The following is a 27,503-nucleotide window of genomic DNA, read 5'->3' on the forward strand; positions in this document are numbered from 1 at the left end:
TGTTAGTGTTCCATGGGAGAGCTGACCTGCACAAACATGTAGTAGAGAATGAAGAGGAAATAGATGGCCTCTGATGCCATAACAAATACATGAAAGCCACCAGTGGACTGATAAAGATGGACAGTCTGCACCTCACTGCGATATTGAAATGCACCTGTAAAAACAATCTAAATTACTGTGAGTCCAGACTTTGAGAACATGAGAATCTTATGAGAATTTCAACAGGAGATGCCTTACCTACTCCTGTGGTCTCAAATATGAGAGTCACAATGCAGAAGAGGTTCACATTTGCATTATAAACTGTGAACTCCACAAAGACAGCCCGTGTATACACGTCCAGCCAGACGTCGTCAAGAAGATACTTTAGAAGTCTGTAGGATGGGAAAGGAAAGATCACTTGTTCTAACTTCTACTTGAAACCACAGTAGTCAACATTTGAAATGGATCAAAACCTTTCATCAAAGTTATACATGAATTACAACAATACCCATTCTTGTCTTAGGACAACTTTGATTAACTTTTTTGATCCACTTTTTTGATCCATGTGTTGTTACACATTATGCTACCTGCTAGCATTCTTTTTATCCGGGCCTAGGTCCACCACAAATCCTCCACCTCTATAAAGGGCCAATCCACCCCAAATAGAGTTTGCCCGGAGTTTGGCCTGAGTTTGGTAGTGCCACGGTGTGGGTACAGTCTGATAGCCATTCACATTTTTAGTCTGGTTCCAGCCTGGACCATAAGAGCTCATGTCCTCCGCTTCCCAGGAGTATGGGGCATGGCAATCAGGAATAGCGAGCTGCATGGTCTTGGCAACTTTACAAGAGTCTTTTTTCACCCTAACCTGACGGAGTCGAGCATTGCCAACAAGTTTTGAGTTTCCATCGGTTATGAAGCCTGAAAAGGTAACATACATCAAAGTACATTTAGGTCTAGAGGTAAAATAAACAAGCAGTTTTTAACCTTGATCAAGTATGTAGAGAATACATATTGAAGGAAATACCTGGATATTTCCTAAACAGATTACCGAGCAAGGAGGATTTTGCCCAGTTGAATATATCTTTATGGTTCATACTCTCTGAAATGCCACTTCTGAAGCTTTGCCGGATGTGCTGAGTGAGATAGTACGCATTTGGATCTCGCTGACCATATGCGACCAAGAGAAGCATCCACAGGAATCCCACATAAACTGCAATGTAAAAGGCTGTCAAACAAGCTGATCTGTTCAATTAATTAAAGAGTAATTGTGTCCTTCTTACTGAGAATCTCCCGGATGAGTGCGAAAACTTTCTGCTCCTTGATCATGTTGTTTTTCATCCTTTCTATGTCGGTGGGAGGGGGAGGCTGATAGAAACTACATGTGCTGTCTCTCCTGGCAATTCTGACTGCATCAGGATCATCTGTGGACAGACGTTTTATCTGAAGTTTTGCCACACTAATAATGTGATTACCAAAGAAGATACTGTAAATGCACTCGTTACCGGTGTTGGGTAGAGTCCCGTCAATCGTGACATCTCCATACTCTTCTTGATCAACAGTTTTGAGTACCAAAGCAAAAAAGACTGCAAAGCCCAGTACCTAAAGAAACCAATACAAGATCAACAAGTCTCTGTAGCAACAAGACAACTAACGGACAATCGTGTAACCACAAGCTTTACAGGAATTGGTAATGTACAATACAGATAAATGTACAATCTCAAAATTTAAAAAGGAAGGTCTCATGAATTGTATTTTTTATTCCATCTCTTACTTTTACAGGTTGAGTGATGAAGAGGCTTTCAAAGAACGACACCACCATTGAGATGAGCCAGCTAATGGAGCGATCCTTGCCATAGTTCAACCCATACATCATAGTGAAGTATGCTGAAACACCACTGGTGGCTACAACAAGAAACCAACCAACGAACACAAACCACCAGGGCAAGCCTTTCTGACAACACTTTTTGCTGTTTCCACTGCTGCCCTCTGTTGGGCTGGAGCTACGAGTATGCAGACCACTGGCAGAACAGGAGGAGACATGAGGTTCAAGTTGGTTCTTCATGCCTTGGACCTGCAATACAGCCCGGTTGTAGCCATCTGGCTTAGAGAAGGATGAAGGCCCCAGCAGTCTTAGCTCTTTCTCCACATTTTGGAGTTGTTTGTAGAGATACTGGCTGTAGATGCTGTATTTTTCATTTCGCTCTGAGCTCTCACAAATACTGCTCTCTGCAAGAGGAACAAAAAATATTGTTTCACATATAATAATGTATGTATGTATGTATGCTGAGCTCCATTCAAAGTTGGAGGTGGGAATACACAAGTGGGAGTGTGAATGGAGGTGGGAATACTCAACTTCCAATCTCAAAGCATTCCAGTCATACTGCATTCAAGACAACTAGGAACTTGGAATACTCCCAACGCATTTAGAAATAACTAATAGAATATTGCTTTAGTTGTCAATTGACACTCACCAAAGTTAGGGTTGCTCTATCCAACCCACCTTTACAAATGCCAGTGGTTTTCTAACTAAAGTTCAAGTTTTAATTGACATTCAAGTTCATGTTTCACATTGTCTGGAGTTAAGACATATTATACAGGCTGCTATGGATGGACTCACCTTTCAGATTTATACACCCTAGGGAAGCCACAAGAGTTTGCTCCTTTTTAGAAGAGTCAGTGTAAAACTCATTTCCAACTTGATTGTGTTGGCAAATGATCTCTTCAACCAATGACAGCAGATTGTTAATATCTGTTTTGGTGGAGTCCAGTTCTATCCTTGGAACAGGTATTCTCATGACCTTATAGAGTGACTGTGCTATTCGTTTGATGTCCTGAAAAAGAAAATATTAAAAAGTCATAAAACCATAATCATTATGAGTGAGAGATGGACCTCTGCAGGATCAAATTCTTGAGTAGGACTTGCCTTTATTACAGTCTCAGGTGTGATATCCTTGTGATTATAGTGTGAAGGCCGATTTGGAGACACACGTCCAGTTTTGGCTTGCTTTGTGGGATCTGTCTTTGACTGCTGCTTTGAAGACGATTGAGACTTTTGCTCTCTTGGACGAGCATTTCTGAAGATGCTCACAATAAGGAGATTGACAGGAAACATGATAATGGAACTTTGGATGCCAATCATGACCTGTTGCCAGGTGAACTCAATCTTACCTGTAACCCATGCAAGGACAGAAATCATATTATTATAAATGTAATTATGTTTTGAGTCAAGCAAAGACTTATGTCTGTAAGTGCTGTTACCAGAATGAGGGAAGTGATGGCAATCCTAAAGGATATTGTGCTCTCAAGTAACTTGCTGCAGATCCCTTGACTACTCTATACTAAATCAAGGTCTAATTGGGGCTCAATTCCATGTGGAAATCGGCAACGCTTTTGGCTTAGATGAGTATTAATAAGATTCTCTGTGATAAAACCCTCAAATCTAAAGATCTTAAGGGGTTATTTCGAGACACCGAGCATCCAAAACCAGGGACCCCATTACGGAGCCGCCGACTTAATAAAGTCTAAGGCATTTGAGGAAATGCATGGAAAGCAAGTGTGCAGCATGCATGGTCCCACTGAAACCATCATGGCATTGGCGTAACCGCCAAGTACCCTCTCTCTACAGGAATCTAGAATGAAAATAGAGATATCAGGGGCCGGTTGCACCAGCTTTGCACAAGTTACAACTTAGCCTAGTTTTGACGTAAATGAGCACTAAGTTATAACTTACGCACTACTAAATATTTTTGTGTTGCACCAGTAAACTTAGTTGAAGCATAACTCTACGTATAAACTAAATATTTACGGAAGCCTCTGATCAGGAGTAATGGTTGGAATAAAATAGCAGACTGATTGAACTACATCAATAAGCTCTTGTTTTATCTGACAGACTTCAATTCTTTAGACATACAGTATATGATAATGCTGACATGTACACTTGCTTACATTTTAATAGACAGAACATTATGTGACAAAATGTTACGTTGTCCATGTTAACGGCTCAGCAAGCCGCTGTGTGCGTATCGCTCCGTGTTGTGCGTGTCAGATAAAATCAGTCATAATCAATAAATGTCTTTTTCTTTCTTTTTTTTACCCTAGCCCCACCCTATCCTAACCCTTTGTTTGCCATATGTATATACCCTGTGTTCTCCCTTAGCATTTGTATTTTGTTTTGGTTGTGATATTCTTTTTTGTATAAGTTAATTATTAAATATTGTTCCAATGTATTCTTCTTTATTGTGCGTTCTCTTCATCACACCAGACCGTAACAGTATTGTATTTAATGGAAACTTATTTTTAACATTTGTTACGTGAGGTAAAAGTAGTTAGAATGAAGGATAAACTGAAATTCCCCGCATTTCAACACAACTTCTGCTCACGTATTTGGAGGCTGCTATTGGAATATTGGTAAACATCATAATATGCGACTACGCATTTCTTTATGGAGAGCTTATGACTAGCTATGTTCTGCCTTAAGAACAAATGGTGCAAACGAATAGTACAAGTACAAAGTTAGTTACAAACTAGTTAGCAGTTACTAAGCCTCTAGTGTGGACTTTACATTCCAATTTAAGAAAGAACTTACGAACGGCTGGTGCAACCCTACCCAGGACATTAGACCCTTATGTACATGGGCCCTCCTGCTTTCTACAGGACCTCTTGTGTTTTTTATCATAGTAATCGATCCCTGCCATTGTGTCCTTCAAAGACTTTACCTGCCCTCACCTTTAACTTATTTTCCAGGGGTGCGTTTCCAAAAATCATTGTTAGCCAACTGTGGTCGCAAGTTTAATTAAATTGTGTTGGTAACGATGGAAATTGTGATCATAGTTGGCTTTGGGAAACGCACCCCAGATCAGCACAGACGGAGAGAAGAGAGTCTTACTTAAATCATTAGACAAAACTCACTTGTGAGAGCTAAGCAACAAAAAATTTGAACATTTGTCAGTTTTGTTTTAAACTTTGTGTTATATTGTGAAACACCACTAATGACTTAATTACTACTAACAGTGCAGCTAGGGGGTGCTATGTGATTAACTATTGGCATAAAAAAAAGAGTTATAAGGCACATGTAATTGCATAATTGTTTCATAAATGTGACACTGTGTGCCCTCAGTGGACAAGGGTGACTTCAGCAAGCCTTGTTGGAGTACAACATCCCATAGTCAAATGCAGTACGGAGTGTACGGACTGAATAATGAGCTGTGTCCCAATTTAGAGGCTGCATCATTCTAAGGTCAAATGCATCACAGCGGCGCAACGAAGGATGTCCAATTTTAAAGGCTCCTTCAAATACGGCTGACAAATGCGTCCTTTTCCCAGCCTATACCCCAAGCCTATATACCAAAACTGACAAAAGACAATTATTCACTGACCATAACTGAATAACTTCTGTAACTTTAATAAGGATTAATTTATATTCGATTTATAAATTATTATTAGCTCTTCCTTATATTTAAGACCTTAGTTTCCTCAGTAGATTGTTCCATGTCATCAATGTTATATGTTGTTGCATTCTCCTGAGGTTGTCCATGGATATATGCCTCTGTCCAGCCTCTGTATTGGGACACAGCTATGGATGGACATGTTCTACTTTGCTGATAAGAGCTTTCTAGTTGAAGTAAGACATTGTTAGATTAATGTTTTATTGGTCATACCTAGGTCCATGGTCTGCTCTGAGGGGTCTGACGGGATACCCCAGAACATGATACTGGTCAACATGGTGCAGAGCAGCAGCGAACAACAGCAGGAGACACGCTGTACCCGTGTGAAATTACTACTTGGGGGACAACTGATTACAGAGAACCAGATGTGACCATCACGGAAATCTTTTGCAGTCTTCATGAAGAACAAATTACTGTAACATTTGAAGACAATAAATTAAACATTAATGAGAAAATACCAAACATTTTGTACCACATTTTGTGAAAATTATCATTCGTTCTTGTCCCAAATGTTTTTGTCATCTCACAGCTACATACCTAAACCTTTTTAAGTCCATTTCTGTTGCAACTGGAAATACTTTATCTAGTGTGCATTCTCCCAAGTCAATGGCCAACCACGAGCTGCACAGGAAGTGCCACTTCTGCCCAGTTTTCAGGTCCTGTACCATTACTTTGTTAACATACCTGTAACAATTACAAAGAGTCATTAACAGGAAGTACTGAAATTACACAGACGAAAACAACATGCCTCCCAGGAAATCTGACAAAGTACTGTGTGACACATTTCCCATTAACTTTACCAAGAAGGATGCTCTCCTGAGTTGTCATGCCAGAGCCTGATACTTTGTAGCTCTCCCAGTGAGTATGGGCTGGTCAACAAGAATATGTCCAGTCCTCCCCTTTCAAACACTGGCTTTTCAGGGTCAGTCAAATGATGAGGCTCACTCTCTCCCTCTGTGCCTTGTAGAGTCACTGTCACCTGGAACAATGTTATGTTGTGTTAATTTTGAACGACACAAAAGTGTCCCTGAAAATATGCTGCAACAAAATATGGTCGACACTAACCTGAGAAGAGGTGGAGGCCCCACGACGATGTCCTGTGTTGATACTCAACAAGTAACGATATTCAGCTAAGGGATCATTGTCCTCAAGTACTGTGACCTTCACCTTTAAATTGGCAGATTAACATTAAAGTTAAACAAAGTTTTTCTTATTAATAGTATTTTTTTTCTTTCAAAATATGGAATTATATATACGTATCTCAAATTGGATCTTTAAGAAAACCAGCAAACCTTGACTGCATCCTGAATGTCCTTTCTTCGTGCCCACATCACAACCACCAGGTAAGCCAGGATAATAGCACCTACAAAACACACCACCACCGGGTTGTTGACGAAGGTGCCGAAGAGTTCAGCAGTGCGGGACACATCAACCACGTTGGGCATTACGAAGAAAGAGCTTCCAAAAAAGGTCAAATGGGTACATAGGCATTGAGTAACCAATTTTGTAGTACGAGGGCCAACCTAAAAAAAAAAAAAAAGTAAGGCTCTAACCATGAGGTCCTAAATTACATGCTTATTCAGTTTAAAGGGGTGTTCACACCAAGCGTGATTGCACCGACATACCAACTGGAAGTCACTTATTTCCAATGAATGTTGGCTATTTGCGATATCAGTGATTGTTGGCAATGCAATGTGGGCAGTGACTGAACAAAATAGAAAGACTTTATGAGATGAGAAGTGACACCTCAAAACCAACAGTATAGCCATTTGGTGACGTCCAGCGATAAAATCACTGTCAGTGTGAACGGACCTTAAAAGACATTGGTTGTTCAGCTTACCCTACAGCCATCACCACTCCAATTGGCCTTCATCTCATCCCAATACAAACAGTGAGCAGCAATGGTTGTGATGAAAACTGAGGCATTTGTCGAATTCACCCCTGCACCAACAACAGGCCTCACCAGAAGATAGTAAACGCCTACTTCCACTGTCATCTCCATAGGGTTAAGCACCCATGTGTACCTGTCCTCTGCGCCAAAAAAAACCCCAAAAAAACAGAATAATTATCTTTTGCAAATATTATTTAATAAATTCTGTTGAATTGTTTATATTTGTTACTAACCTTCAGAGTTGCCCCCTTGAGGCAGTTGGATCCGAGCCTCATAATTTGTATCATTAGGGTAGTCCTGAAAACCCAGGAGCAACTGCAGAGGGATCTCCTCTGAGGGGTCTAACTTGAAAACCAGAAATATATCGGGTGCAGTCACATTAATGACCACAGTGCTGAAGTTTCCTAGTTCCAGAAGAGTTTGGTTAACCTCTGCCATATCCGTCCTTGGTAGGAGAATCTAGAAAATGAAAAAGATAGATAAGGTCTGGATGTTTTATATCTACAGTAGCCAAGCTTTTGGACACTTGCTGACAATCTTCTTTTACCTCAATCTCCTCAGTGAGATTTGCCACTGTAATCAGAGAGCCATTCATTTTGGTAAGAGAAAGAGACCCCACTGATCCACTGATACGGTCACCCTCACACCATGAGAATGGATTTATTCCAAAACTTGTCATCTGTAAATAGGTTCAAGAATGAATTAACATTACAGAAATCTAATCTTTGAATCTTACCTCTTAGGGACGTCTTAGTTTCAAGGTTGCCTGGAGGGGAAAGGTGTCCAAAGCACATCAACTAGTCACGGGGTACCTCAAGGGCCAGTGCTTGGACCTGTACTCTTCTTCTTATACACTACATTACTGGGAACTTTTGTACAGGCACATGGTCTTTCCCATCACTGTTATGCACACAACTCTACTTTTTATTACAACCAGATAATCCCATCTCCAACTCAACCTATCGAAGAGGTTCCTTGTCTTTCTGGCCACTCCAACATTTCAACAATAATTTCAACCAGATCTGCCAGAAACCTTTTGGGTAATCTTTCATGACCAATTGACATTCAAAAAACTCTTTGCAAAGACAGCACGGTCTTTGCACTGCACAACATTAGGAATATCAGTCCCTTCCTAAGCAAGCAGCACAACTCTTCATCCAGGCCCTTGTAACTTCTAGATTAGACTATTATAATGCTCTTCTGGCTTTTGTTATCGCTTCCTTAGGATGAATCACATTTGTATAATCACACTCTGTATAAAAGCATCTGCAAAATGACTAAATTCACACAACTCACCCGTACATCTACTGGTTCATCTGCAGACAAAACATCAGAGCCCAGAGATGGGAGCATAAAACTGGCAGAGCTGTTCTTCTGAATGTTAAAGGGCTGTTTCTGAAGACCATCTGGTGATAATCTGAAAGATCACAGCAGAATGATTTGTCTTATGACTTAGTGTAAAATTAACGTTTGTGCTTTTGTACAATTCATTTGCATTATTCTCTTACCTGTTGACATATAAACCAAAAACTGAAGTGCTCAGTATGGTGGGCTGCTGGTTAACCTTTTTCCCAGCCAACAAGGCACTCTGAACATTGTCCACAGTGTTTAGTAAATGACTGGAGATCTCACTCTGTAACAGAGGGGAATGAAAACAGTCTCAAGAATGATGGTTTTAAATCAGCATGTGAAGCAGGGCTCAGGTGTTGTGAAGTACCTGTTCAGAAGCATTGGAGGAAACTTTGAGGATGTTACTAACAGCGTCAATTATTGGTGTGGATGCTTGCAGTATGTGTTCAGAGGACTCCTCACCAGAAAGCGTCAAAGAGACCAGGGACTTACTGAGGTTCGTCAGCAGAGAACTTGCCTGTAACTGTAGCCAGTATGGATGAGTTAGGAAAGAGGTGTATTACTACTAAGGTATTACTACCATCTAAATTTCATCCCGACTGTTTCAAAGTACCTGCGCAGTGCCTGTCAGTTCATGACCTTGTGTGGTAAGGCCTGCAACCACATTAGCACTCATCTGCACCTCTGCTGGATTATTTGGGGAGATGGAGCTTGTGGCAACACTCAAACTCAGCAACATCTCTTGTCTCAGCTTTAGTCAGAAGAGACATACTGTAGTTGGTTATTCAGAATTACAACATATTCAATTCAATTCACATTTATTTGTAAAGCGCTTTTCACAATACACAGCATTTCAAAGCAGCTTTACAGAAAGAGGGCTAAAATAAACACTGGGAATATAAAAACAAATAACTGAATGTGCATATTCCCTATAGACTACCTCTTTTTTGAGACTGTCATGCTGTTCGTCAAGTGATGCATCATTCAGTCTGTCGGACACAGACTGGAACATCTGAGCCAGCGCTGGCCCAGTGAGTCGACCTTGTTGCTGCAGCTGAGACACCTGATTGGACACCAGTGCCTGAAGATCTCCAACTGTGTGCTTAATACTGGTGTCCTTTACCTGGAATATCATGCACAACAATTTCATTTCCACAGTTCTGTCTTGGCTGTCTTCTTCTTTTTGTATGTCACTCTTTTCATTTTATCTGTCTGACTAATTCTCACGTAATGGTCACATGGTCCCCATTACCTACAGTAGTACTGACATTTGATTAACAGGATAAATCATTATATAGGCTTTATCCATTGATAGATAACACTCTGTTTAATTGTCAAGGTATGTGGCTGATATGGAAATGACGAAGGAATAAACTAAATACTCTTTAATTGTAACTTCAAACACAAGAAACAGGAGAATAACATGGAGAAACACAACCTCGTAACATAAACAATACAGGAAAAGGGACAGACTGAAACTGAGAGGTTAAATACATAAGGCAAACAAAAGAGTTAAGGATCTAATTAATAAGGGACAGGTGATGAACCAATGAGACAAACGGGAAAACTGGGTCGAAGGAAAATAGCAACTGAACACAATGAAAACTAAGACAAGACAAAACCCTGACATTTATATGTAATGCAAAATAAAATATAAACATACATTTTTATTTGTTGCAAATTTGCATGTTCCCATTCATCACTATTACATATTAATAAAAAATAAAAAAAGAATTGGTTGACCTAAATATTGCATTTATTGAATTTATTGGTTTACAATGTCATTGTTTACTTTCTATATATTTTTTATGATCAATGATTATTGTTCATTACTGATTTTTTTTTTTCTTGAGACAAAATAGGCCAAGGCATATACTAAATGTACAAAATATGTTTTGAAAGGGAATTCAGTTAGTTTTTCATTTGTAATGTTTGATTTATTACAAGGCAAAACTGAATAACCTAACCACTAGAATTTACTCAGATATATAATCATATTATCAAGCATAAATAAGTACAATCTTACTGTGTGTGACTGTGACAGGGCTATATTAGGGTCAAGATTAGTAATGATAAAAAACTAAAACAAGCCACACATTTAGGATTGGTCATTTGTTATATTATCTGAATATTCATCCCTCTGTGCTGGTCCCTCACTGTGTAGTCGTTACAGATCTGGTATTTTAGGCCTGAAGTGGAAAAATATAATTTCTTGAAATTTGGCAGGGATTTATTACATGTTTTGAGGGACTACTGGCAGAGTTATATGGGAATGAGCCATCTGGTTAATTTATTTAGCTGAATTGAAAGTGTATTTTTTAACTTTCTTTTGAAAAGATGCTCATAAACAAATAAGCTCAACTACAAACCCAAGTGGTTACAGCAGTGTCAGCAGTAACACCCGCTGCGTTCCTAACAGTGATGTCCACTTCCAGACTGTAGTTGTTATGTACATTCCCTAGAGGGAGGTAAAGCGACTCCACGGTGGGCTCGGCGCCACAGTAAAAATAATTACCTGCAAAACAGGTCAAAGTACAAGGAGTTAACTTCTATATGCATAGGCTGATTTTACTTTTATCAGGAAGAACAAAATTTTGAATAAAAATCCCATTTCTCACCACCGGCAGTTTTGAAGCAGAACACACAGGGCCTGGCTTTGCAGAAAGATGGATCCACAGAGCAGCTGATCTTAAAGGGAGAGAGCACATCCCCCACGAGAGGGCTAATGATGCAGGACGGAGGGCGCAAGACGACGGGGGGCGTTACGGGCTTGAGGGGTTCGTCGGTAGTAGGAGAAGATTGAGACTCTGTAGTCGGCAAAGGCGGAAGGACTTCTGATGAGGAATCAGGATCAGTATTGGATGCACCAGCAATGGGAACAGTGTATCTAGCAGATCCAGATAAGCTGTCTTTGATAGCTAAGAGAAAACACAGATTTGGCATTAATCAATTGGCGTCTCAAATTTCATTAATATTAGTCACACAAGTTAAACTTTATTTGGCAACACTTTATTTTACAGTGTCCTTGTTTCAAATATTACATGTACTTACTATAGTAATAACAGTAAATCATGCATAATTACATGCAATGAACACTAAATCAAACCCTAACCCTATAGTAAGTACATGTAGTTAATTAATATTACTCAGTACTTAAATGTATAATTACGCTGTAACAAGGACACCTTAAAATAAAGTGTGACCAAATATTAATATTAGTCACACAAATAATTTGGAGTTAAACTTTATTTTAAGGTGTCATTGTTACAGTGTAATTACACTAATAAGTACTGAGTAGTTTTAATTAACAGAATGTACGTTTTAGGGTTAGGGTTTGGTTTAGGATTAGTTACATGTAATTATGCATAATTTACTGTTTTTAGGGTTGCACTTTGTTTAATGTGCATTTACATGTACTTAGAGTTTTCTTACCTAAGAAAGCACTGGTAATATAAGGTAAGTACATGGGTTAAGGTTAAGTTTAGGGGTAGGTTCAGGGTTAGTGCCTAGTTATTACCCAGTTATTGCAATTACTACAATACGTACATAATATGCACATGGGGAATAGGACTGTAAAATAAAGTGCTACCGTTTTTAATATATTTACATGTAATGTATTACAAGGACGCTGTAAAATAAAGTGTAACTTAATTTGGTGGTCCCAAAAAGCCACAGTTAAAAGTATGAATGTCACTGCATTAGATAATAATGTCAAACCAACTGGCTTTTTTTTAATATATATTTAAAGACAGAACAAATACTCTTTTCAAGCAAAAAAAGAAAAAGAAAGAAAAAGTTCCAAATGGTAAAATGACTCTTTCTGGTTGAAAAAATGTGTGAAACATGTTCATGAAGTAAAACTGTGTGAACTTGAGGAGAACTGACTTTATACATCCACAAACATCACTATAACAGCATTTATGTACACTCAAAAAAAAAAAAAGCTGTTGAACGAACTTAATTAAATTAAGGAAAACTTTTCCACGAAAATGAATTACATTTTTCCAAAAAAATCGAATTGGTTTGAAATGATTTGATGTAATCTTGTTGTATGAACTTAAATTCATTTAGTCATTCATGCTAGATAAAGTTTTGTCAGGTTGACTACATTTAATTTTTGCCCTGCTTAAAATCACCAACATTATAATTTTAGTTAATTTGACTCTACAGTTATTTCCAATGATAGGAGCTACTAGTGTTCAGTTTAATTTAAACCACTTTTTACAGAGTAATATTGATTATTACTTATGCAAGTCTACGAAAAAGAATTTATGCATATACAGACTGTACTGAGGCCCACAGCCCTAAACTAAACACAGTCGCCACTCTTCTGCATTATGGTAACCACAAAACTCAAAAACATTACAGAAAGTCCTCTAAGTTTCTAACATTAGTGAATATTAAACACCAACATTAACTAACAACATCTTTCCATTTACAGAAAAACACATAAAATAACCCTAAATTTACCCTCCTAATGCAGTCCCTTGCAAAGCATGCTGGGAACTACAGATCCACTGCCCAGTTAGTTGTCAACAAAAATGATTCATGTAGTTTTCACACAAATTAATTAAGTAAACTTCAGTTATCTGTGCATTGAAATGCATAATTTTCTAAGTGTGATTTCAGTCATTTTGGGGCCACACCTCAGAAGAATGGTAGTTTACAAGTAAAGCGACTCTTACCATAAACCACCACTGTGATATCCTGCTTTGCTCTTTGAAGTACATCACTCTCGATGGTATACGAGCTGCTGCCCTCTGCCTGCTGTATCAATGGCTTTTTCACTGACTCTGAGGAACAGTGGCTTTGGAAAAGCTGTAAGAAAGTCATTTGTATTTTAATACACCATCCAAGTACATTGTGTCATGTTTAAAAAGACGGATGTGGGTCACTTGTAAAAAAGAAGTGAGATTAATTGTACTGATACTTCAAATTTTACAATTAGATATTTAAAAAAAATATGCATGCAGATAATATTAATGGTAGCCTATATTTTAATTATAATATTAATTAAATAAAAAGCCCATTTAAATAGAGTATGCTTTCATGACTATGTAAGCACACTTTGTAATAATGCCAAATTGAAAGTTTATTTATTTTATTTTTGTCATGCTTTAGTGAAGTACACTTGTTTTAATGTGTTGGCTAACATGCTAAAGTACATGTTAAATCATTTTAGCTGTAGTGTGTTAACTGATATTACATTTAAAGTTAATATATTTATTTTAAATGCAACTTTATCATTACAAATATGTAAGAACAAATACATTTAAAAACAAGTTTAAATAGAAACAACATTAAAGTAGTTTGCCATAAATGCTTGCCAGTGCGTTCGGCAGTACACTTTCATCATATTTCAACGAAATATAGAAGTAATTAAGAAATTACATATAAAGATGTACTTAAAAAGTTCAGTTAACTGCATTTGTTATACAATTTAAATATAATACATTTTCTAATAATTACGACTTAACATGCAATTAAGTGTCTGTTAAACACTATACATTTAGTTCACACTTTTAAGTATATTATTTTAAAGTATATTATTTTTGTAATAAGCACTTATTTTAAAAGCATGCTAAAGTATACTTCATTTTCAGAAGGGATTGCATGCAAAACTGGATTGATTTTCATAAAGCACACTGAAAGATCACTCTAAAGCTACAGGTTTAATGACTGTCATGTCATAACACAAAATAAAAACACTTACACTCAAACTCTTAGTCTTCTCGAAGAACCAAACTATTTTCTCACATCCTTCACACTGCACCTGTAGCTTCACGCTGTCGGCAACGTTCACCGGAGCGCAGTTGGAACAGCTAAAGAGACAGGACATAAAGTTATAGACCGGCTTCAAAGTAGCACAAATGACAACAAATACATTTTGATCAAATTAATCCAATCGGTTACATTCTTCTTACGTAAGAGTGAGCTTCATATTTTCCCTTGGAATCACAGTGATGCATCTGGTTCCAGTTTTTTGCATGTGACCATGTGACGTGGCGAGTACAGTATACTCTGAGAAACTGTATACTGGTGGAAGACAAGCTTCGGATATCTCATAATCTCTAGTTCTCACTTTATCCGGACAGGGACAAGTGCCACCTACAGTACAAAGGGAAAGTGTGAACATGATTTCACCAAGTCCAACATGCTCTTTGTTGATCCTGGAACATCATTCCAATCAACCAGTCAGATTTGAGAGACAAATTTACAGTTTATGTCAAGTTTAGGCTTAATATCAGGGTTATGTGCTTCTCCATCAGTGTTATTCACCATCATTTCCCTCTGATTTTAGGGATAACTTATGAGCAGGGTTAGGTTTAGGGATCTAGGACTACATTTTTGGACAGGAATGTTGTTCCAGGTCAGGATCAATAAAACACGTTGATTCAGGAACATGTTGCACTGCTAAATCACGGTGACCACCATGTCCTAACAGACGTGACCAAAAGCATCTTTCTCCACTTATGGCTATTCAAAAGTATCCATGTTTTCAGACTAAACTGATTGCAAGCAACATATATTGCTAGTATTTCACAATAATATAGTCAATGTTTCATCATCGGCCAGTTTCTTTAGAAATCGTTTAGAAAACTGTCCAAGTAACTGCTATTGAGATTTCTTCAGTTATTATAGACCTCCCTGGATCAAAACACAATATTTGTGATTGAGTTATAGTGGTACTTACTGCACGTCCAGAGAGCGTTGTCATCATTAAGTTTATCTACAGATAGCTTGACGCTGGTAGTGCCGATGACTGGGATCTCTGGATCTACAGTGATATGCAGATTAAAGGCTCTGGGAATTCTCACATGCTCACCGATCTGTTGAAATTATAGAAGTGTAATGGATGTGCTGCCTTTTTTTACTGGAATGTTCTGGGTTCAGTAAAAGTAAAAGTACTGACAACATATATGGCATCCAGGAAATAATTTGAATACCATCAGTTTGTAAAAACCAACAAAAATGGGTAATAATTTAGTTTAGGGTCCAATTCTCACTATTAACTAGTTGCTAATTAGCATGCATATACCTAGGATATTGGCTGTTTATTAGTACTTATAAAGCACATATTAATGCCTTATTCTGCATGACTTTATTCTACATCCCTAATCCTAAACTTAACAACTACCTTACTAACTATTAATAAGCTGTAATTACGAGTTTATTGAGGCAAAAGTAGTAGTTAACGTAGTTGTCAATGTATGTACAATAATGCATTTACAGTGGAACTCTATAAGGCGCAAGTCGTTGCACTGGAATAATGCTAAATTACACATTATTTCAAAATACAGCCAAATTATTTAAAATACAAGGTCTAACCAAAATAGACTTGCATGCATTTTCTATACATTACGTTATTGTAAACACGATTTGTTTTTACAAACTAACGATGTTGAAATGATCTTCTGTGGTAATCGACAACATCTCACATAGAGCTCTTGAATTTGAGCTTAAGTATTGAATGTGTGTATGAAGGGTATGTGTTTATGTGTTTGACTCTGGATCACATACTGTGTCTCCATCCTGTTGGTTCACTGTTTCGTTGTGACAATAAACTGTTGTGTTTCCACCGTCCGTTTCCATGCTTGAGAAGGAATTCTCTGCTCTGACCACAACATTAAATGTGCCTAAATGATAGGATAGAGAAACAATCAGACTGAAGAACATGCAAAATACACACTACATGACCAAAAGTGTCAGGATAATTTTTTTCATTATAATGTATATTTAAATGTACAGTATGTCCAAATCCATTTTCATATTTTCAGTGGCGCAAACGCAAAGACCTGGAGGGCAACTTAGCTTAATGTGTCTCATTCATATTCTGTGCACATCTGCTTATGTGTCATCAATAAGATACTGAATTTGGTCTTTTAATAACAATGTCTTAGTACATTAGCACAAACCTGGAAAAAGTAACGTATGGGTTAGCAGAGGAAAGCCTTGTTTTGCCCTTCAGGTGGGCTTTTCTATAAGGGTGCGACGTCACGTGAAAACTATAAATGTTTTGAAATGAAACATCCACTTTTGGCCATGCAAAGTACATGTCAATCAAATGGAAGCACCTTGTATTGTGTTTGAGACGTGGAAAAGCAGTGGACCTCCATGCAGCATCTCATGTATCTCAGAGAAGGTGTGATTGGCTCCAGACAGCATGAAATGCAGTTGCACCGGAGCTCCCCGAGCCAGAGTCACATTGACCTGGAGGACACGCACCGGACACTGCTCGTGCTCGAGCTCCACGTCTGCTACGAGGCCTTCCACTGGCTCCAGCAAGCACAGATCCAGGACGGTGGAGACATCTTTCGGCGTCACCCCGTTGAGAGCCACAAGAGTAAGCTGATGGCAGCCTGGCCCGAGCTTCTGCTGTACCTCTGGAGATACAGGGATGTCATGGGGAACGATCCCTCTGATAGCAGATGCCGACACCAGCTCTGTATCTCCATGCTGAATTTTGTAGGTTATATTTGTTCCTAACGGAAGTAAACATTAATTTAGATATTGTCCGTTTTTAACATTTATATAATGTCCTTTGAATCACTATACGTGTTTTTGTCATCTGGTGGTTGAAAATGTATGTAAGTAAATGGATAATAAGACTTAAAAATATTGCAACAATTGCAAGAAATGATGTAAGTATAACGTTTTATAAAGTCAGAAATGCAAGATATAAACGTAAAAAAATTAAGTCAGAATTGCGAGATTTACAAATAAAGTCAGAATTGCGAGATATAAACTTACAAAAATAAAGTCAGAATTGCGAGATATAAACTTACAAAAATAAAGTCAGAATTGCGAGATATAAACGTACAAAAGTGAAGTCAGAATTGCGAGATATAAACTTACAAAAATAAAGTCCGAATTGCGAGATATAAACTTACAAAAATTAAGTCAGAATTGTGAGATTTAAACTTGCAATTGCAAGAAAAAAAGTCAGAAATGTGAAATAAAAAGTCGCAATTAACTTTTTATTTTATTTTTATGCCATGGTGGAAACAAGCTTCCATAAAATTTTATTCCTTTTCATCAGAAAATAATTAAATAATAAGAACATGAATTTTTTACCTGCGTCTAACTCCACTTGGATTTTCAGAGGGTTATTATAAAGTGCTTTGCAGTTGGTATAGTCTGTGGATTGATTCATGCTGTGGCACTTTATAGTCCCAAACTCCCCAAGTGGTTCCTGGATAGTGATGATTTTGTGGGCTGTCACGTGCCATTCACTGGTGCTGCACTCCACTCCGACAGTGAATACTCCAGCGCGACTGTACTTATGGACCACATTCTCCATCCTAAAGAGTTCTCACAGTCAAGCATTAGTCAGTCAAAGTTCCCTTGTGAAAAAGAAGTGTGCTTAATTGTATATTGCTTTATTGTGTACTTAAAATCTTTAAGGCATATTTTATACTTGAAAGTATAAAAAAAAAAATATGCTACACTAGATAATATATTATTAATTAAATAAAAGACCTCTTAAGTGCACTTAAAGAAAGTACATTTCCATGTTTCGTAACACACTTAAGTACACTTTTATTTTTTATTATATAATTCTCATTATATTTGAATAATCTTTTGTCATGCTTTAGTGAAGTACTTATTCTGATGTGTTGAACATACTAAAGCACTTATAATTTGAACTTATTTGATAAGTTAATATATTCTAAATGTTAATTACAACATCATCATTACAAATGTTTAATTACAAATACATGACATGCATGTTTCAACAGAAATATCATTAAAAGTCTAATTTAGTTTACCATAAATGCTTTTTAGTAATACTCTATAACCATATTCCAAAGACAATAGATATAATTATAAAATTATATATAAAGATGTCCTACATAAGTGGGTCCAAAAAGCATTCTTACACTTAAAAATAAAGGTTCTTAATCTGCATTGATGGTTCCATGAAGAACCTTTTACATCCATGGAATCTTTCCATTCCACAAAAGGGTTCTTTATATTATTAAAATGATCTTTACACTAAGAAAGAAAATGGTTCTATTAAGAACTTTTCACTGAAAGATTCTTTGGAGAGACAAAAATTGTTATTTTATGGAATTGCTGCCAAAACACCATTTTGGAACCTTTATTTTTGACAGAGTAAGTCTAACTAATTGCATAATTTCAACTATAATACATTTTCATTTCATTCAGTCCTGTACATTGTTTTAATATATTATATTTCTGTAATAAGTAATCTTTTTAAAAGCATGCTAAAGTGTATTTCTTTTTCACAAGGGTTAACATATATAAAATAATGAAATGCTATTTGAATAAATCAGTGCTATTATGTTGCATCATGCCATGCAGAAGGGCAACACTCACTCCTCTGGACTGTAATTATCAATGATGTGTCCATCTCCAGCGCTCAAAGTGCACGTGAGGTTGCCTTGAAATGGATGCAGCAACCACTTCACTGTGATGGTAATGTTGTCAAAGACAGCAGCCAGTTTGCTCATCAGCAGATGTAGAGCTGATAACAAGAAGCGCAATGTCTTAATATCATCCCAAAGTCTAGATGTCAATATTGGTCAAATTTGGGAATAAAAAACAAATCATAAAAAAGTTGTGTTAAGACATTTTTCAATGGGGAATTATTTAAACATGGTCAACTTTTGATTCGTAAAAGTCTCAGGACAGTTTTTTGTCTCAAAGGTTCAGTACACTTTGTAACTCTAACTGCATGTATTTTGTGGAAGAACATTGTTTTGGTTGTGCTTCGGCTCTGCGTGACTGTGTGGATGAATATGACCGTTCATAATAGATCATGTTTAACAATGAACTCTGTTAGAGCACATATGGCAATCTATCTGTACAATAAAATACCTAACTCATCTGTTTAGTAATAAAAACGCCATCATCTCCATGTCGCTTTTACAACATTTTAAATCTCTCAGTTCTCAACATCCCCGAAAAACCAAGCGAATGTTGATTCTTGTTTTATTACGAGCTCTGTCGCGTTCTCTTTTCTCTCCTCTGTTCGCCGTTTGTTCAAAACGGGTGATTTCCCGAGGTTGAGGTTGGAGATTTAGCGGCTCCATGTCAATCTTTCTCACTCGTTTTGACAACTAACCTATGAAACTCCATATACGTGTCCGAGTAGCCACAGCAACTTTACTCTATTTACGGATATGACGAGAAACGCACGGGCGAGTGACGTATGTACGGAATTTCTCGCGAAAATCGGAGTTGGAAAAGTTGGAGGTTTAGCGGCTCCATGTCAACATTTCTCAACAACTAACCTACGCCACTTCCACACCAGACACACGTCAAAGTGTCAACTTTTCTCTATTTACGGATATGACGTGACGTATGTCCGCAATTTCCCATGAAAACCATCCCGACAGGTCTAAGATATAAACACTTATAATAGGCTCACCGTAGTGAATCAGGGAAAGACAAAAACATGTTTTGGAAGAAGGATTGATGATGAATTGACTTAAATGTAGTTCATTTTGAACCAAAAAAAGCTACATAGTGTACCTTTAAGTATTGCTTGTGTAACTGAAATGTTCTTTCGACCGACATGTCTAAGTAAATGGAGGATTGTGCAACAGATAAGATGACAGAATCCATGCAAACAGTCACGTACTGGGGTAATAAACAAAGTGTCTAAAGGCCACAGTGAGTATTAGATATGCACCATATTATCAACATCAGATATGATGCTTTTTATGTAAGGAAACTGTAACACTGAGATTTCATTTGACGTTACAGCATTTGTAGGACAAAAGAGTTCTGACCATCTTTGCAGTGATATTCCACTGATAAGTAGCTTCCCAGCGCAGGGCACGGCTCTCCAAAAGATGATATATCGGCGGCAGCCTGACACACCTGCAGCCCGTGGCAGTGCTCTTCACAGAAAACAAGAAACAGAACAGTTTACAGTCAGTGTGCAAATAATCGCGAACATTAATCACTATATGCTGCTGAATACACAATTGTACACACTCAAATAAACCATTGTGTGAATACCTCTGTAAATATTGAATCCGTGCGTACAGTTGGGCATAATTTCCTTTTTAAGGCTAAGAAGCATGTAATCTGATAGTTGTCGAGTGCTTTTGTAAATGATAAAGAAGCTTTTTGCGCTTTATTGCCCTTTATGGTTTCAGTCACAAAAAAGAACGCTTTGCAAAGTCCATATGTTCCCCACTAATAATAAACTGTATAGGTTAGGGAGTGGTTGCATGAAACACTTTTGCAAATATGTAAGTTACAAAGCCTGAAATCATAAAATGTACTTTATTGTTTATGGCACTTTCCATTAATACAGTAAGGTAAAAAAAAAAAAAAAATGGTATGTAACTCTTAAAAAAATGTCAGCAAATTGTTAGCAAGATATTTTTTAACAACAATCAGTCAAACAAAATATTATATGAGCTGCTGAAATTTCCAAATTTTTATATGGCGTTTGGAATTTTCACAAACATGTTGCCAAATTTTGGGTAGCACTTTATTTTACAGTCCTGTTCCCCATGTACATACTATGTACTCATTATAGTAATTGCAAAAACTGGGCTATAACTAGGTACTAACCCTGAATTACCCATAAACCTCACCTTAACCCATGTAGTTGCCTTATATTACCAGTACTTTCTTAGGTAAGTACACTTTAAGTACACGTCAGTGCACGTACTGCAAAATATAGTGGGACGTGTAAATACAGTTTAAAACTCTGATATGAGTGTTTTTTTTAGGAATAAACAGTAAATAAACATACAACTCAAAAAGACCAAACTTAATAAATTCATTGAGATCAATGGATATGTGAAGGGATAACAGTTCACAGATAACACATGTAAGTGTGTAGTTTGGGTAACAGAGTTGAATGGTTGAGCTTAATGGATGCAGTAAGGAACAAGTTTGAATTCATGGGACACCTAAGTGTAACCTGTTCATGGAAAGTGTCATATAATAGTGGGAGAGTTGCAGTGGATGTACCTGAGACAGTATCTACTATATCGATCCAGCTGCACTCGTCCTGCTGTGGAGGAGCGTGTGAGGGAGCGTGGCTGGACCTGCAGTAATGCACCGTCTTCCTACCGTAGAAGCTGTCATCAATCTCTATCACTTGACCAGAGCCACACTGAAGCGTAGCGTTGTGGTCCGCGCAGGCTAAAGAGCGCCCAGACTCTAAGAAAAAAAACATTGATTGATTACTAAATCACGCTCAAAACAAATCGAAAAGGAAAGTTAAGGAGGAAAATATTTGGTTACACTATATTTTGATGGTCCACTTTAGACTATAAGTAGCTTTGCAACTACATGTCAGATACATTTACATTTAGTCATTTAGCAGACGCTTATGTCCAAAGCGACTGACAATTTAGGACTAAATTAAGCGAGTCATCGTGAAGAGGCAAAAACAACGCAAGAAGAGCTCAAAATACAAAGTTCAGGCATTGCTCAGAGTAGCATAAGCCCGATAAAAAATAAAAAATAATCTTATGAGGTTAAGTGCTCACGGAAGAGATGAGTTTTCAGTTGTTGTCTGAAACAATGAATGTTGTCAGGGATGAGGGCGGGGAGATCATTCCACCAGCATGGAACCGCGAATGAGAATATTCTGGAAAGTGATTTTGTGGTTCTCTGTGATGGAACCACGAGCCGTCGCTCGTTGACTGATCGTAGGTGTAGATAACGCTCATTAGAGTATAAGTAGGCTGTAATAGACTGTTAGGTAAGGGGTTCGGGTTAGTATAATAAGTTGACATGTAGTTGCAAAGTTACTTGTAGTCAGTAGCATGTCTGTTGGGAAGCATCAAAATAAAGAGTTAGCAGATATTAAGCAGACAGTTTACTAACACTAATGAGAGTTAGCTGACATGTAGTTGCAAAGTTACTTATATAGTAGAGTCTCTAAAGTGGATAATCAAAATAAAATGAAAATTCCAAATATTTTCATATAAAAAAGAGACCAACCAAACTCGCAGATGAAGTAGAGCTCCTGGCTGCAGTTACTGGTGGTCTCCCACTGAAATCCAGAATTTCTTCTGATGGAGCCACAGGATGCGTTCAGCGAGGGCTCCCGGAGCCAGTTGGAATAACTAACATCCGAGCCATCCAACCAGGACAAGGGACCTGAGAACAAAAAGTAACAAAATAAAACAACAACTAAGAGTTACCCCCTACATCTATCCCTCACAGCCTTGCTTTCATCCATGTTAAATTCAATGTGGTGTCTAACATGACTAAGGTCTATGCCTTCCTCACTATATGAACTGAATTCAAACACTTCTCACAAACCGTATTATTGCTAAAGACCAATAACTGATTTAGTGTCAGAAATCAGATAAGATGATCCAAATTTGTTTTGAGCAAGTCTGTGTTAAGAGATATTTGACTTGAATTTGAATTTTACAATAAAAAAATTTGATAGCAAAATGATAGCAACCCTGTTAATACAAATATGTATCCTTTTTGCCGAAAACAAATACCTAACTTAACCTATCTAACCTAACTAAGTGCTGGAAATAAACAGCGCAACAAAAAACTGTACTCCCAAGTCCTTCATGCCTACAATAGCCATCCATAGAAACGGAGATAAATCTAGCACAAAAGGGGACATGGCAATAAAAAATGTGTCTTTGTAGAGCCAGAGATTGGTGTCAAGCCCCAGACCCATTAACAACCTGCTGCTGTGTAGAGATAACCCGAGTCAGCTGGCAGTGATGCTGGAGATGTTACAGTGTGGGTGCATGATTGAAAAATAGTTTATCTGTGTGTGAAACGCAGCTGACAAGAGAGATAAGACATTTTAACAGTCCGTGTCTTGTTGGCTTATTCAGAGCAGCAAGTAGGGTCCAAATATATATATCTATATATGCCAAATATTTTAGTAATCATCAATTAGGTATCAAAATCAATAAATTAAGTATCATTCGAATGCTTGAACACTCAAATTTAATCCTGTGAAAAATGTTTTAAAATTGGACATTGAATTACCATAAGTGTACTTCGGTTCAAACCATTTTAGTGGGCTCACTTTGGGTGATATGAACTTCAGATTTGGAAAACAACTTGATTAGACATATGGCTTTGATTTTCTAGCAATTTTAGAGTCCAAATTTATTGGTAAAATCTGTATTTTGTATAAAATTGTAATGTTTAGTTCAATACATTTGCTTTACCGTAAATATAAACTTCTATAAGTTTTATACACATTCATTTTTGTGAAGCCTCTTTCATTTCTGCAATAAAGAAGTCTTCTTTTTAAAGAGACCAGCCTTAGGTCTGTATTCGAAAGCATTCATGAATTACAACCACTTAAAAAGGGGGTAACAGTTAAAAAATTAAGGTGCCTTAATATATAGCCTCAAGAGCCTAGATATATTTTCAAAGCTTTTATAAAAGACAACATATGTCTTGAAAAGCATAGCAAGGAAACTTTCTAAATATACCTTCAGTGGAAGCAGAGTCCAGAGTGAGGTTGGTGGAAGCAGGTGCGAGTCCGATCCACCAGTCCTGCTCCGCCTGCAGGTGTTTTTGGAGGAACTGTTGGGTTTCATCAATCTGGATGAAGGCCAGATGCCCACCGCCCCGCTCACACCAAGCCTGAGCGCTGAGAAAACTGCGCTGTAGAGCCACAAACTCATAGCAGGAGCTCTCAAAGGCCTGCTGGTGCTCTGGACAGGAGAGAACCTCCTCATCGTCACTCCAGATCGAGATGACATGAAAACTCACTATTAGAAACAGAGTGTAGAGAGTGTGATTGTCCATCTTCATCCTTCACCCTGTACATGAACAGAAGCAGCCTGATCCCGGTGTATTTAAAGGACACTGACGTCCGCCCCCAAAATGAGAGTCTGATGCTACCAATAGACTTGTTCACAACAATGGTTTGACTGCTAGACGGCTGGCCTTTGTGATGTGCTCTTAGATGCATTAACACAATCAGGCCCCTGTGTAAATAACACTACAGAACCATTGATGTCTACATCCACAGCCTGGGCAGAGGGAGATAAGACAAGTGTTGAATCCAAAAACAAAGCTGGCATCTGATGACCAATTACAAAAATCTTTAATACAGTTAAAAGGGCCCATCCCCAAGTTTCTGTGATATTCTGGTTACTACAGATGGTTCAGGTCCATCCTTCAGTGTATTAGATATTTCCAGCTGTTTTATTGTCCGTCAGGCAGAAACAATTAAAAGTCTGACCACTTAGAAAAACAACGGAAGTAAATAATAAAATACTCATTTTGAAAACTAATTAAAAAAAATTTAAACGTTTATCCACAAGATGAAACCAATATGCATGTTATCATGGTAAAAAATTATCTTGTAAAAAATTGTGATTAAACAGATTTAGAGCTCAGACAATGCACAAATTGTAACATAAGAATTAATGTTAGTTGACTTATAAGCCTCACATTTCTACTTTTTAATTCTCCAATAATTGACCCCATTCACTCCTATCGTAGGTGCCTCACTGTTCTATCTTAAAGACAGGTAAAAAAAAAAAACGTGTGTGCCAATCAACATTTATACCAAAAATAGGAATTAATACTTTGTCCTCCATTCAGTGTGCTCTTAATGACCAGTATGCTTCTGATGTACAGTATGCTCCTGACATTCATTATGCTCCTGACATTCAGTATGCTTCTGATGTACAGTATGCTTCTGATGTACAGTATGCTCCTGACATTCTGTATGCTTCTGATGTACAGTATGCTTCTGATGTTCAGTATGCTCCTGACGTTCAGTATGCTTCTGATGTACAGTATGCTTCTGATGTACAGTATGCTCCTGACATTCAGTATGCTTCTGATGTTCAGTATGCTCCTGACGTTCATTATGCTCCTGACATTCTGTATGCTTCTGATGTACAGTATGCTTCTGATGTACAGTATGCTCCTGACATTCTGTATGCTTCTGATGTACAGTATGCTTCTGATGTTCAGTATGCTCCTGACGTTCAGTATGCTTCTGATGTACAGTATGCTTCTGATGTACAGTATGCTCCTGACATTCAGTATGCTTCTGATGTTCAGTATGCTCCTGACATTCTGTATGCTTCTGATGTACATATGCTCCTGACATTCAGTATGCTTCTGATGTACAGTATGCTTCTGATGTACAGTATGCTCCGGACGTTCAGTATGCTCCTGACATTCTGTATGCTTCTGATGTACATATGCTCCTGACATTCAGTATGCTTCTGATGTACAGTATGCTTCTGATGTTAGGTATGCTCCGGACGTTCAGTATGCTCCTGACGTTCATTATGCTCCTGACATTCAGTATGCTTCTGATGTACAGTATGCACCTGGTGTTCAGTATGCTCCTGATGTTAGGTATGCTCCTGACGTTCAGTATCTTCTGATGTATGCTACTGATGTTAGGTATGCTCCTCATGTTCAGTATGCACCTGGTGTACAGTATGCTCCTGACGTTCAGTATGCTCCTGATGTTAGGTATGCTCCTCATGTTCAGTATGCACCTGGTGTTCAGTATGCTTCTGATGTACAGTATGCTCCTGATGTTAGGTATGCTCCTCATGTTCAGTATTCACCTGGTGTACAGTATGCTCCTGACGTTCAGTATGCTCCTGATGTTAGGTATGCTCCTCATGTTCAGTATGCTCCTCATGTTCAGTATGCACCTGGTGTTCAGTATGCTCCTGATGTACAGTATGCTCCTGATGTTAGGTATGCTCCTCATGTTCAGTATGCACCTGGTGTACAGTATGCTCCTGACGTTCAGTATGCTCCTGATGTTAGGTATGCTCTTCATGTTCAGTATGCACCTGGTGTTCAGTATGCTCCTGACGTTCAGTATGCTCCTGATGTTAGGTATGCTCCTCATGTTCAGTATGCACCTGGTGTTCAGTATGCTTCTGATGTACAGTATGCACCTGGTGTTCAGTATGCTCCTGATGTTAGGTATGCTCCTGATGTCCAGTATCTTCTGATGTACAGTATGCTCCTGATGTTAGGTATGCTCCTGACGTTCAGTATCTTCTGATGTACAGTATGCTACTGATGTTCGGTATGCTCTTGAGTCCTGACGTTCAAAGATTCACACTGCATCCGAAATCGAATACTTCCCTGCAATATGGGAAAAACAGTAGGCCAACAGAATATGCCCAAATACATGGTATTCAATAAAACAGTTGGTGAAAAGTACCTACTACTTCTCTCGAGATTTTAAAGTTTGTATTCGACGGACACTTTACTATTCCATGAGACCACAGGAGAGGTTTTGTGAATGGCAGTGAAGTGATGCTGGTAGGTCATGTGACAGTAACAACATGGTGGATGCAGTACATCCAAATTTCATTTATACTACCATGTTCATACATAGAACATACCTTTTTAACAGTCACAAAGTAAATTACAATTAAAATGTAGTACCTACTCAGTGTGCGATTTCAGACACACTGTCAGTCTCTCTAAACTCCTCCTTTCCCGCCCACAAAACCTCGCACAATACAACTTTAACATCATAGGATGTCCTGTTACTTTTTCCTCTACAGTAAAAGACCTGGGTGTTATACTCGATTGCAACCTGTCTTTTGAAAATCATATTTCATATGTTACAAAAACAGCCTTTTTCCACCTTAGAAACATTGCTAAGCTACGTAATATGCTATCAGTTTCTGATGCAGAAAAGTTAGTTCATGCATTCATGACCTCGAGACTGGATTACTGTAATGCCTTATTAGCTGGTTGTCCTGCATCCTCAATAAACAAGCTACAGTTAGTCCAAAATGTCGCCGCTAGAGTTCTTACGAGATCAAGAAAATATGATCATATAACACCGATTTTATCATCACTGCATTGGTTACCTATAAAGTTCCGTATTAATTACAAGGTATTGC

At 37.9% G+C, this 27,503-nt stretch overlaps 1 protein-coding gene and 1 long non-coding RNA gene across 2 annotated transcripts in view; one reads left to right on the forward strand and one right to left on the reverse strand.

Annotated features, from left to right (window-relative positions):
- Positions 1-24,503, reverse strand: part of pkd1l2a (polycystic kidney disease 1 like 2a) — a 34,070-nt gene extending 9,567 nt beyond the window's left edge. The window contains exons 1-36 of the mRNA XM_082162086.1: positions 24,084-24,503; positions 22,606-22,764; positions 21,625-21,816; positions 20,424-20,534; positions 19,006-19,153; positions 17,740-17,966; positions 16,740-17,147; positions 16,186-16,301; positions 15,359-15,494; positions 14,589-14,772; positions 14,378-14,486; positions 13,350-13,482; positions 11,283-11,582; positions 11,034-11,179; positions 9,605-9,787; positions 9,278-9,415; positions 9,032-9,187; positions 8,823-8,947; positions 8,611-8,731; positions 7,862-7,993; positions 7,548-7,773; positions 7,264-7,454; positions 6,716-6,946; positions 6,489-6,590; positions 6,224-6,402; positions 5,961-6,107; positions 5,637-5,836; positions 2,903-3,147; positions 2,597-2,810; positions 1,751-2,205; positions 1,482-1,578; positions 1,260-1,400; positions 1,004-1,189; positions 567-897; positions 238-371; positions 27-154 (exon numbers count right to left, since the gene is read on the reverse strand). Coding sequence (XP_082018212.1) covers positions 27-154; positions 238-371; positions 567-897; positions 1,004-1,189; positions 1,260-1,400; positions 1,482-1,578; positions 1,751-2,205; positions 2,597-2,810; positions 2,903-3,147; positions 5,637-5,836; positions 5,961-6,107; positions 6,224-6,402; positions 6,489-6,590; positions 6,716-6,946; positions 7,264-7,454; positions 7,548-7,773; positions 7,862-7,993; positions 8,611-8,731; positions 8,823-8,947; positions 9,032-9,187; positions 9,278-9,415; positions 9,605-9,787; positions 11,034-11,179; positions 11,283-11,582; positions 13,350-13,482; positions 14,378-14,486; positions 14,589-14,772; positions 15,359-15,494; positions 16,186-16,301; positions 16,740-17,147; positions 17,740-17,966; positions 19,006-19,153; positions 20,424-20,534; positions 21,625-21,816; positions 22,606-22,764; positions 24,084-24,408 — 6,756 coding nt within the window. The 5' untranslated portion in view covers positions 24,409-24,503. The remainder of the gene's footprint in view (positions 1-26; positions 155-237; positions 372-566; positions 898-1,003; positions 1,190-1,259; positions 1,401-1,481; positions 1,579-1,750; positions 2,206-2,596; positions 2,811-2,902; positions 3,148-5,636; positions 5,837-5,960; positions 6,108-6,223; positions 6,403-6,488; positions 6,591-6,715; positions 6,947-7,263; positions 7,455-7,547; positions 7,774-7,861; positions 7,994-8,610; positions 8,732-8,822; positions 8,948-9,031; positions 9,188-9,277; positions 9,416-9,604; positions 9,788-11,033; positions 11,180-11,282; positions 11,583-13,349; positions 13,483-14,377; positions 14,487-14,588; positions 14,773-15,358; positions 15,495-16,185; positions 16,302-16,739; positions 17,148-17,739; positions 17,967-19,005; positions 19,154-20,423; positions 20,535-21,624; positions 21,817-22,605; positions 22,765-24,083) is intronic.
- The window catches only part of LOC309493024, a 142,712-nt gene that overhangs the window by 97,941 nt on the left and 17,268 nt on the right, over positions 1-27,503 (forward strand). The gene's annotated exons all lie outside the window — the stretch shown is intronic.

Source organism: Leuciscus leuciscus (assembly GCF_965113295.1).
Source record: "Leuciscus leuciscus genome assembly, chromosome: 2".
NCBI classification, from domain to species: domain Eukaryota; kingdom Metazoa; phylum Chordata; class Actinopteri; order Cypriniformes; family Leuciscidae; genus Leuciscus; species Leuciscus leuciscus.